The sequence below is a fragment of the Osmerus eperlanus genome, chromosome 1, assembly GCF_963692335.1.
Source record: "Osmerus eperlanus chromosome 1, fOsmEpe2.1, whole genome shotgun sequence".
Lineage (NCBI taxonomy): Eukaryota > Metazoa > Chordata > Actinopteri > Osmeriformes > Osmeridae > Osmerus > Osmerus eperlanus.
In genome coordinates this window covers 24474925-24487565 of record NC_085018.1, presented here as the reverse complement: position 1 = coordinate 24487565, position 12641 = coordinate 24474925, and the positions used below count along the sequence as shown (strand labels likewise).

The 12641-nt window shown below is 46.4% G+C and overlaps 1 protein-coding gene across 1 annotated transcript; it reads right to left on the bottom strand.

Annotated features, from left to right (window-relative positions):
• Window positions 1-5627: 5627 nt before the first annotated feature.
• On the bottom strand, window positions 5628-12380 carry LOC134020282 (potassium voltage-gated channel subfamily D member 3-like). Its single transcript, XM_062460625.1, has 7 exons — window positions 12307-12380; window positions 11850-11930; window positions 11585-11732; window positions 9372-9401; window positions 8376-8468; window positions 7631-7899; window positions 5628-7348 (listed from the first exon to the last, which is right to left on the bottom strand). The coding sequence occupies exons 1-7, from the start codon at window positions 12378-12380 to the stop codon at window positions 7102-7104; spliced, it is 942 nt and encodes a 313-aa protein (XP_062316609.1). The 3' UTR covers window positions 5628-7101.
• Window positions 12381-12641: the final 261 nt, after the last annotated feature.

The window sequence follows — 12641 nt, the reverse complement described above, 5'->3', positions numbered from 1 at the left end:
TAAGATTAAGTTACAGCGGGTCATGAAAAGGTGTAGGCCAACAATGTAGCCAATTAAATCAACGATTACTCCCTCAATGGTAATGTCACAGCAACAATGAAGTAAGATTACATCTAAGATTAATTTTGATTCTTTTCAAAAGGGTCAGCAAAAGCCACGTTCCTGAACTCGTTTTCACTCTTACTGCTTTTATAACAGGGTGTGTTAAAACTACTAGTGTGTGTGTGTTTGTGTGTGGGGGTGTTTGCATGTGTGTTCCATGATCTGGATGGTCTAGATTAGTGTAACTGTGTGGTAGGGAACGTCATGTGACCAGCTGCTTGATTTAGAGAGCAAGGTAGCAAGGAAATAAGGGAGGAAGGAAGTAGGCATTGTGAGAGTGTTGAGACGCAGCCAAAGTGAGGTCAGGACAGGCATTGTGAGTGTTGAGATGCAGCCGAAGTGAGGTCAGGACAGGCATTGTGAGTGTTGAGACGCAGCCGAAGTGAGGTCAGGACAGGCATTGTGAGAGTGTTGAGACGCAGCCGAAGTGAGGTCAGGACAGGCATTGTGAGAGTGTTGGGACGCAGCCGAAGTGAGGTCAGGGCAGGAAGCACCTGAGCAGCAGGCTTTTGTTGTGAGAGAGAAGAAGGAGAGGGGAGAGAGATTCCTCCCCCCTCCTGTCTCCCCCCTGTTCTCCATTCCCTCCCCCCATCTTCTCTGCTGTATTTACATTTAGTCATTTAGCAGACGCTCTTATCCAGAGCGACTTACAGTAAGTACAGGGACATTCCCCCGAGGCAAGTAGGGTGAAGTGCCTTGCCCAAGGACACAACGTCATTTGAGACGGCCGGAAATCGAACAAGCGACCTTCTGATTACTAGCCCGATTCTCTAACCGCTCAGCCACCTGACTCCCTAGAGAGATAAAGAGGAGGGAGAAGTAGAAAGAAGGAGAAGGAGGGAGAAAGAAGGACAAAGAGAGAGGGAGATATTGAGAGAGGTGGAGAGAGAAAAAGACAGGCAAAGAGAGGTAAAGAGTGAGAATGATATTTAAAAAGAAGACAAGGAGAAAAGAGAGGGATAAAGTGATGACATGTTCATATTAGTGAGTAATGTCCAGTTGTCTGGAGGCTGGTGGAGGGAATCTCGCTCCACCTTTGACCTCCAACCTGCAGCTGCCTGGGCCCACTTCCCTTCAGCTGTCGTCATGACTACAGTGGCCTGAGGAAATGTCTACTGTCCAGACCACACACACACACACACACACACACACACACACACACACACACACACACACACACACACACACACACACAGAACCAACTGTTTACCATCCGTCACCTGGGAACAGACTACGCCAGTCTGGGATCAGGACAAAATGCAGTTCTGCTCATGTCTTTATTAATAATGCATCTGTTACTGTACATGTCTTTATTAGGCAGAGTGTTGTTAATGTAAATGTATTTATAAAGCAGCTGCTGTTGTCTGCTGTAAGATATGAGGCTGTTTTTGCTGAACTGTACTATGTAGTACTTTAGTTGAGAAACTTGTTCACTGTGTCTGGTAGCTGAGATGTGGTTATGTTGCTGGTAAATACTGACTCGTCCTTCACTACCTGATTATTGAAATACGGTTAGAGCTTAGGCACGGTTGATCCTTGATATTCTATTACTCACATGCTGTCTGTTGCTTGGTGTGTAGCACGTCTTCTAAGTGATATAGTCATCAGTCTAGCAGGAGCGATCCAAGATCAAAGGAGATAGGTATAGCTCAGTGGTTAGGGCATTTGACTGCTCTCTGATCAAGACATCCCAGGTTCAAAACCTCCCTTCATACGCCGCTTTGGCAGGAAGCTCCTGCTTGGTGAATCCGTTCAGACACACATCAGAGGTGAAGATCTCCCATGGGCAGGAAGGGTTAGATCAAAGAGGATCTGTAGGTTTGCTAGGCAATCCCTTCTTCTCTCCTTAAATCTCTCTCTTCAGTCTCTCTCCCTCCCTCCTTCCCAGCGCCCTTGCTGGTTCGATCCTCCAATCGGATCGGACCAGGAAGCACGGTACAGCCACTGCCTCCTGATTGGTGCACTGGGCAATTCATCCAATCAGTGAGGAATCAGGAAGTCATGTGGAATGAAGGGAGAGCTCTGGCCCCTGAGGAGCAACACAGAGCTCAGAGAAGATCAACACTTCAGTTCAGGAGATTATAGATCAGTGCAGGAGGAGTGAACGATGTTTGGGTTTTTGGATGTTCAAGCTGTTATCCTTTAAGCTTACACTATTATTTAGCATAACAGAGGCCAAGTGTGTCTTAATACCTGGTAGAATGTGTGTGTGCATGGTTTGTTGTGTGGGTGTGTTTGTGTGTGGGTGCGTTTGTGTGTATGTATGGACTGTGTGTGTTGACCTATATGGGGTGTTATTTAGGACCTTACCTGCTTGCAAGCATCCCTTTTTGCTCAAGCGTCAAATGTAGCCACACTGACACCTATAGGTGGATGCATGTAACTGCACTGTTACGTTTAACAGCCGAGGAACGTGTTACCTTAGACAAGTGTCACAGATGCACACTCACACACACACACACACACACACACACACACACACACACACACACACACACACTCACACATACACCATACACACACACACACACTCACACACATACACAATACACACACACACACACACACACACAGTCCCCCTTGGCCACCAGGAGTGTCAGCACAGTGCATGGCACTGTGGGTCACAGAGGAGGTGTTGATGAATGTCTGTGTCAGAAAGAGTGTGTGTGTCTGAGTCATAAAGAGTGTGTGTGTCTGAGTTTGAAAGATTGTGTGTGTCTGCGTCAGAAAGAGTGTGTGTGTCTGAGTCAAAAATAGTGTGTGTGTCTGAGTCATAAAGAGTGTGTGTCTGTAAATGCGTGAATGAGTTTGCGTGTGAACAGGGGCGGTTCTACACGGGGGCCTAGTGTAGAACCAGTGCCCCCGTAAAAATGTCCCTGGCCCCCCTGTGGCCCCCCTGACCTGACTTTTTCTTCTTCTAGTAGTCATCATGAAACGAGGAAGAGACATTGCAGCCTTTTTTGCCCCAGTAAACAAACAAGTGAGAGTGAGAAATATCAAGGTATTGAGAGAGCTGAGGAGCTGGAAGAGGGAGAGCCAGAGCCGTTTGTATGATTTTAATGTAAAGCAAAATTAAAGTATTTAATGTTTAAATATCATATGTTTCCGTTTTTTAATGTGCCCCTCTGATTAAACACTGGCTCCCCCTTGGCCCCCCAGTAAAATTTGTCTAGAACCACCACTGTGTGTGAGAATGTGTGTTTGTGTGTGTGACTAAGAGTGTGTGCATGTTTGTGTGTGAGAAAGACAGAAAGGCAGACAGAGAGAGACAGAAACCGAGAGGACATCATAGATCAAAAGGGTATTTAAGGTCTTGGTTGTTAGTGCGTGACAGACAAGACGAGTCACTGTTCATCTCAGCTTCAGTTTCATCACTGCTGGATTCAGCTGTGTCAGAAAGCTCTAAGCCAGCATTCCTTTTGATCCAGGCTTCAATTGCATATTCATATCAATTATTTATCATTGAAGCTGCATATTTATATGTTATTTATATTTTAACTGTGTTGTATGCTGTTGAATGTATAACTGCACATTTATATACTGCGTATTTATTAGATTACTGCATATTATAGCTTTGCTTTGGTTGTTGTGTGTATCAAACTCATTATAATGGAATGCTTTTGAATATTCACTTTCACCCTTGACCAACCCCTCCATGATTCTCAGTCTTTCTAACAGGTTCAATCTGAAGAGTCAGGTGGCTGAGCAGTTAGGGAATCAGGCTAGTAATCAGAAGGTTGCCGGTTCGATTCCTGGCTGTGACAAATGACGTTGTGTCCTTGGGCAAGGCACTTCACCCTACTTGCCTCGGGGGAATGTCCCTGTACTTACTGTAAGTCGCTCTAGATAAGAGCGTCTGCTAAATGACTAAAATGTAAATGAAGAAGAGACGTATATTTATCACTCAGTAACGACACACGCACAGGTGTGACCTGATGACAGTTTCCAACCCTTCCCCTGAGGGGAAGCCAGGAGCAGCGATCTGCCAGGTCATGAGACCGGGGGTCATGTGACCAGGGGACACACGTCCAAGTGTTCACCTCAGGCCACCGACATGGACAGAGGAGAGATTGGTTCTGCATGTTTTAACTGGGGGTCTTTGCAGAGGTGAGCACGGAGCCTGGAGATGTCCCACCTGAGAATCGAACAGGAACACCCCAGGCAGGAATCGAACCCTGCACCTTCTTGCCACTACCTGGCAGACTGTCTGAGCTGCATGTGCTGTACGTGTGTGAGTCATTGTCATGTTTTTGTGGGTGTGTGTGTGTGAGGAAATGATTGTGTTTTACATTTCTCATTCACACTGTAGAGGTCTGTATCAGCCTCTGAAGGAAAACCAGGCCAGCTGTTTCTACTGTCTTTATCTCTTTACACGCCACAGGAAATGACACCAGACTGCAAACAGAACAGGAAATGACACCAGACTGCAAACAGACACATCCACATGACATAATACACACCGCGGACGCAAAAGCTAGATTACAAAGAACAAGAAGGTGAAAGTCAACAGGGACGAAGTCAACAAATAAACACACAGAGCACAGGAAGTCACCGTTTTCGACCCCCACTTGAAGGAAGTGCGTAGAACCAGCTGCCCCATGGTATCCCACAATGCAGGAGGAGGAATGGGATGAGAAGCTCGGCGGTTAGAGCATTCGGCTGTAAATCAAAAGGTTGCAGGCTAAATTCCCCCACTGCACATTGCTTTGGAAAAAAGCGTCTGCTAAATAAATACCTTACATAGAAACATCCTAGATTGCTAGGCTGCTCTCCCAAGCCAGAGGACAGTAAGTGCTCTTGAACCTGTGTGTTATCTTCGGGTCATTGTGACCCATCAGTCATTGTGACCCACCGTCGTATTGCGTCAACTTTACCGCATACAAAAACAAAGTGAAGCATTTTCTTTTAACCGTCGGGCTGTCTCAGACCCCCCACATCGCGAAGGTTAAAAGAAAATGCTTTTTATTTGTTTTGTATTGGGTAAAATTAGGTAAACACAACGATGGTTCGTTGCGAACCTTCGGGTCATGTGACCCGAAGGCAGCACAAGGGTTAAGAAAAGAGAACCTAATTTTCTCATGAACGCAGCATTGTGAAATATGAGGGCTAGCACTTGATTCATATGATTCACCTGGTACAACGAAACTAATGCCACAGCCCCCATTGTGCAGAGTGAGAGATGACTTCCCTCTCATACTTACAGTTACTTCAGTGAGTATAAAAATGGCATCCCGGTATCATGTAAACCAAGTGGACCAGTAGCAGTCTTTAACCCGTTAAGGAGTAGCGTCACACGTGTGATTCTGAACATTCCAACCGACTATTTTCCGATAGACAAAAACTATATGACAAACGCTATAGTACGGCTTCAAAATTTACAATTAGGAGGCTAACAAGTAACACTAGCAGGTAGTAGCATTGCTACGAGTATTATGCTAGGTTGCTAGGTAACGGAAGCTAACTAAAACTAGCTAGCTTCCGTTTTGGAAAAATAACTCACTCTGGTGGAAGCGTCGGTAATATTTAGAACTCCTTAAAAGGTTAAAAACTACTAGTTGTTTCTTAAGAACAAACCAGGTGTGTTGAGAGAATCTTGGCTAACATGGACAGTGAGTTTAGTACGATAGTGTGTCACGTTGCTATTGTCCTGCTCGTACCTCATGGGATGTGAAATGTCACGTGATATGTCATGTGACCTGATACATCATGTGATATATGTTGTGCGACGAGAGCTGCCATGTGATATTAAATATCATGTGATGTGTCACGTGACAGGTTGGACATCCACAGTTACATTTGAGCACAGGTTCATCGCATCCTTTTCAAAACAACCTCAGCTCTATTTAATACCTGGTCGAACACACACTAAACATAAAAGCCAACGCAAAATATATCATATTGAAACATACAGATAAAAATGAATAATTTACATTTAAAAACTACGTTCTTTTGTTGTTATTGTTTTACTGAACACGTTGAGGTCACAAGCTATGGACCTTGACTAAGTCGATCAATAGAAAAGGAGAGATATAGAAAGGGAGAGAGAGAGAGAGAGAGAGAGAGGGAGGGAGGGGGTGAGAGAGGTAGGGATAGAGAGGAAGATGAGAGGGAGAGAGGGAGAGAGAGAGGGAGAGGAAGATGAGAGGGAGAGAGAGTGTGGGGGTGGAGAAAATGAGGGAGAGATAGAGAGGGGACAGACAGATACAAGGGAGGGTTAGAAGGTGGGAGGTAAAGAGGGAGGAAAGAGAGGAGGGGGAACTATAAAGAGAATGAGAGAGAGAAGAGGGAGAATGTGAGAGAATAGGTAGAAAGAAATAAGAGGGGGAAAAAGTCAGGCGATAGTGGTTCAACACTCTATGAAGGTTGGGAACAACAGTGAAGGAACCATTGTGATCCAAAACATCAAGCCTACACACACACACACACACGTTCAGATGTCCAAAAACTAAAATTCCCAAATCGAATCCATACGTGTAATAACTATTTAAGACAAAACAACACATAACACAAATTAGAACCACAAAGTGACGTCAAGCTAGATAGTCCACTTCCCTCTCCTCTCCAGAGTTATAAAGATCCACACATATCCACGCCGTGACCAAGTCTACAGGAAACAGTACACAACGTCTACATCCACAGTCTCACTTCCTTGTTCCCATGATGCACTTCTGCCGGCCTGAACTCGCGTTCTAGGATCATCCTATTGTCTGCTTCCTAACCGGTTGCTAACAGGAAGTGCTTCCTAATAGGTTGCTAACAGGAAGTGCTTCCTGACCTTGTTGTCAACAGGAAGTGAAGTCCTATTCACACAGCCAGGGACAGTCAAGAGTTCTTCAAATCAGAGCAGGTTCTCCTTCTGGTCTGCTGCTCACAACAATCATCCTGCCAGCCAGCCAGTCATCCAGCCAGTTAACCAGCCTTCCAGCCAGTCAGTCAATCAGCCAGCCAGTCACATCCAGTGAGGTATTCAGCCAGCCAGTCAGTCAGTCAGTCAGTCAGTCACAGAGCAGACACTTTGACGATGTTGGAGCTGGTGGTCTGAACGCTGGGGGGCTGGGGGATTCCAGGGGGCCGGGGGGCGCTGGGGGCGGGGCGGGGGGGCTGGCGCTGGGCGGGCCCGTGGAGGCCGTCTCCATCTGGGGTCAGGGCGGTGGGGGTGGGGATGCTTATGATCGCCGTGGTGATCTGACCTCCCTTGCAGTTGATCCTGCCCACTTCCCCTGGCTTCATGTTGAGGCTGGAACGACTGAGGATGGAAGGAGGAGAGACCGAAAAAGAGAGAGCAAGAGAAAATCTATTAAAGTCTTTAAACTAACTTCAATGTGCGTGCACTTTATAGTCTGTACGCACGACAACCAGAGATCTAAACAGAGAAGAAGAAATCTTCACTACGGCCTCCACACTTGTCGCAACAGAACCACATGTAAACAACAATAACACTACAGCGCACTCTAGAGGCTGCTTTGAGAACTGCACGCAAGAGCACCACCACTGTAGGGGGGGGCCGTCCTGGCTCTGTGAGGCTGACCTGGAGGAGTGGAGCTGCTGCTCTCCTCTCTGCTGGATGTGGCTGGCACTCAGCTCCTGGAGGGGGGCCTGGGGGGCCAGGGGGGTGACCTGCAGGGCCAGGGAGGGCGAGGGGGAGGCGTTAGGCAGTGCCCTCTTGCTCCTCCTGTGGGAGCAGCAGGTGCTCTCCTGGCTGGAGAGGGAGGGGCTCCGCGAGGCAGGGGGGTAGTTCTGGAGCGCGGTCTCCAGGAAGTTCTGCTCGTACGCCTGTTCGTCCACAAACTCATGAGCCTGGAGATGTGGAGGGTGGGGAGGGTGGGGAGGGTGGGGAGGGTGGGGAGGGTGGGGAGGGTGTGGTCAGCGGTCAAAACATGTTTGTATTTGAATCATCTCAAAAGTACAGTGCATTGATGCCATATAACACATCCTCATACACAATACATGGTTACCGTAGTTACAGCACTTGCTGTAATATCCATCTTGACCTTATCATTCTGTGCAGCGTGTTTACAGTGAGCAGAGGTCTGGACTCACAGCAGGGTGTTTACAGTGAGCAGAGGTCTGGACTCACAGCAGGGTGTTTACAGTGAGCAGAGGTCTGGACTCACAGCAGGGTGTTTACAGTGAGCAGAGGTCTGGACTCACAGCAGGGTGTTTACAGTGAGCAGAGGTCTGGACTCACAGCAGGGTGTTTACAGTGAGCAGATGCCTGGACTCACAGCAGGGTGTTTACAGTGAGCAGAGGCTGAGCAGAGGCCTGGACTCACCGTGGTCTTCTCCAGACACAGCAGCAGGTGGTGCTGGCTCTCCAGCCACGACGATGTCTGGCTCAGCTTCTGGTTGTCGTCCTGCCCTGAGTCCTGACACACACACACAGACAGACAGACAGACAGACAGGCAGGCAGGCAGGCAGGCAGGCAGGCAGGCAGGCAGGCAAGCAGACAGACAGGCAGGCAGGCAGGCAGGCAGGCAGGCAGATACACACACAGACAGGCAGGCAGGCAGGCAGACAGGCAGGCAGGCACACACACACACAGACACACAGACAGACAGACAGACAGACAGACAGACAGATAGGCAGGCAGGCAGGCAGGCAGGCACGCACACACACACACACACACACATACATACATACATACATACATACATACATACATACATACATACATACACGTGCACACACACACACACGTGCGTGCACAGGCACAAAGACACACGTAAACACATACATACACAAGTATGCAGGCATACACACACACACACACACATAAAGATACACATATGTAAAACACGCATGTTAGTCGCAGGGGTGATCTGTTTAATCTGTAGTCAAATCTAGTTATTTTGTGTGTTTTTTTTCCCAGTCCCAGTACAATCAAAAAGCATGTGACTTAGTCTAGTGTCACACAGTCTGACAGAACTGAGGTCCCAAGTGAAAACATTTTGAACTAAAGAATACTTATGATGTATAAGGCAAGGCACTTTATTTATATAGCAAAATAAATAAAATACTTACATATATTAAAGATGTGAACAAGTATCTGAATATAAAAATCGATACATTTTAAGTACACTTCCAATTGTCTTGAAAAAGATATAAAAAGATAAGAAAGAAAACATAGTGAAAATGAATGAACCTCCCATTTAATACGTTTAAATTAGATTTAAGTCTTCCCGCTTGGGACAGTTTGTTTACAGAATGTAGATTATGCAGAACTTAAAATTTTAGATTTTATGTTTGTATGTGGCAGTTGCTTAAATACCTCCAGAAAATGGTTTTGCTTGCATGGTGGCTGTTTCAGAAGAATGGAAGGAAGAAGGAGACAGGAAAATAATAACAGGAAAAGAATCGTTACACTTCTTTTATGAATCATTTTAGTCATCACGAGTGACTTGTGAAGTCAAAGAAAATTGTTTGGTCTTTCCAATTCAGCAGGCTTTGATCTACCAACAGAAATTGGAGATATTTCCACAAGACCTTCTGTCCCAGGAAACTACTCAAACTAATGTAACAATTGAACAACCTAGCAAACAGACTAGCTGACAAACAGTAAATATAACACATACATATAAATATAACAACTTCCTGCTGTTCATCTAATAAGCCAATTTTGGGAAAATCTAAACAAAAACACGATCATTAGACTGTTGCAGAGATGGGAAGTAACAAAGTACAAAAGTACTTTTTACTAAAACAGGTAGCAGTAATTCAATAGTAATGGCTACTTTTTACATAAGTACCTGTCAGAGTCCATACTTCTTTCCTTTAACTTGAGTGAAAAAGTGTAGTCAGTACTTCAACTTTTACCAGAGTCTTTTAAAACATGAGTATCCGAACTCCTACTTGAGTGAAGCATGTTTGTCCTTTTGCCATCTCTGCATGTGAACATGAGTCTGAACCTGTGGATCTGAACCTGTCTTGTGGATCTAGATGACTAACTTGCTGACTGACTGGCTAATTGTCTGATTGACGGCTGTGACAGGGTTATAATTTGCTAAAGCCACCCTAACCAGAGGATCCGTGAAGAACCTGTCACCACCAGCGCTCACACGCTGCTTCCCTGGACCGCAGCCAGACGCCGGCAGACGCCAGGGGATTTCAGTCAGAGCAGCCGCAAACCGGCCGCAAAAACAGTTGGCTAACATGAACGTGGGAATAGTTTGGAATTTTCCGTTTCTAAACTACAACCCAGTAATGAGAAACACACAGAGGGACCTTGATCTACTGGCTTTGCAGTGAGCGTCTCTGACAGCACGGGTGATGAGCGTTGGGGGCCCCTCGGCCCTGCGAGCGTCTAACACGTGATTGGACAGCAGAGCAAGGCGGCCCCAGAGAGGAGCGGAGAGAGGCAGATTGTGGTTGCTGTTCTCAGGCCATTTCAACGATGACTAATGACTCATTAGCTGTGAGAACCTCCTCACATGGGAGTGAATCTGGCCGGGCTCCTCCTCGCACAGACGTATGACAGACGAGAACATGGAGGAAGAAGGAGAGAGAGAGAGAGAGAGAGAGAGAGAGAGAGAGAGAGAGAGAGAGAGAGAGAGAGAGACAGAGAGAGAGAGAGAGAGAGAGAGAGAGAGAGAGAGAGAGAGAGAAAAAGAGGGGGAAAAGGAGAGAGAGAAGGAGAGAGAGAAGCAGAGAGAGAGGGAAAAGGAGAGAGAGAGAAGGAGAAAGAGAGAAGGAGAGAGAGCAGGAGAGAAAAAAGGAGAGAGAGGGAACAGAGAGAGAGAGAAGAGAGAGACAGAAAGATAGAGAGAGAAGGAGATAGAGAAAAAAAGAGAGAGAGAACAGAAGCGAAGAAAGAGCAAAAAGGAGAGACCGAGAAAAGGAGAGAGAGCAGGAGATTGAACAGGAGAGAAGAGAGAACAAGAGAGAGAGAACAAGAGAGAGAGAACGAGAGAGGAGAGAGAACACCAGAGAGAAAAAGGGATTAAACAGGAGAGAGAGCATAAAAGAGTTCAACCTGCTCGTACAGGTTCATTTAACACACAAGGACATACGTAAAAATGATCACTTCACATCCTTCTCCAGACTAGGAAACGTCCTAGTGTCTCATCATGTGACAAGCGACTCTGAAAGTGTATTTTTCTGTCCCTGTCTGATGTCATTTGTCCTTTCTGTGCCTTTTCTGCCTGAGGTGAGAAAGAGGAAAGTAAGGGGGTCATTCACCCTGCTGCCTGAATCGCTGCCCATGCACAGACTGACCAACAGAGAGCGCCCTTCCTCGCTCCCGCCTCCTGTTCCGATTGGATAGCTTAGCATTCAAGATGAGCTGTCAATCAAACCTGTGACAGTTGTCAGACAACCTCCTTTCCCTTTCTTCTCAGCTTCCTTATCTCCTTCCTTACTTCCCTCCCTGTGACCAGCCAATCATGATCCAGGACTTATTGATGACACAAACGGTACACTTTATGATCACGCTGTAGCCTGTCAGGGCTGGGTCAGGGGTCAGGGCTGGGTCAGGGGTCATCTTACCGTGAGCTCCAGCTGCTCGTTGAAAAGGCCATTCCTCTTGGTCTGCAGATAGGCGTTGGAGCTGCCTGTCTTGGCTATTCTTATCCTGGCCAACCGGGCTTTCTGTGTGGGCAGAAGGTCAAAGGTCAGACTGAGATGAGATGGAGAGGGAGAGAGAAAGAAAAGAGAGAATTGTACAGAGACAGAGAATGAGAGATTAGATGAGAGAGAGAGAGATGAGAGAGAGAATGTACAGACAGAGAAAGAGATGAGCGAGAGAAAAGAGAGAAGAGAGAGAATGTACAGAGACAGAGATGAGAGACAGAGAGAGAGAATGTACAGACAGAGAGAGAGTGATGAGTAACGCCTCTTCTAATATCGAGAGGGTGCTGCCTCATCGTTTGTTACCTCGCTCCTTCTTTCACCTCTCTCTCCTTACCTCCCTCCTTCTTTCACCTCTCTCTCCTTACCTCCCTCCTTCTTTCACCTCTCTCTCCTTACCTCCCTCCTTCTTTCACCTCTCTCTCCTTACCTCCCTCCTTCTGTCACCTCTTACACCCAAAGTGTTCTGTTCTTTTCTCTCTCCTACGCTCAGTTTCCATGTTAGGATGCTCCTACAACTTAATGGAATATTAATAACATCATATATACATAGTAGCTTTGACTGCCTTGACCTTCATTTGCATTAATTTGGTATTTCCATTAAAGGAGCCGACTCTGTGTTGTTAAGCATCTGGGCCTACTTGAGTTTGACGATTGTGTCGTTGGTGGACTTGTGAGTGATGAGAGCATGGTTGATGTTTCCTGTGAGGGCCATGATGAGAGTAACAGGGACTAACACGATCAACTAGAAAGCAATTAGAGAAAGGAGACTAATGAGAATTTGATGGGGAGAGAAAGAGACAGAGAGAGAGAGAAAGAGAGGGAGAGAAAGAGAGAGAGAGAAAGAGACAGAGAGAGAGAAAGAGAGAAGTGCTGTAAATCTACAACTATCGAACTACTCTTAGTGTAAATTGTGCCGATGCAGTGATGAATGGTGCTGTCAGATTAGTTACTTATCTAAATTAGTTTGGCTATG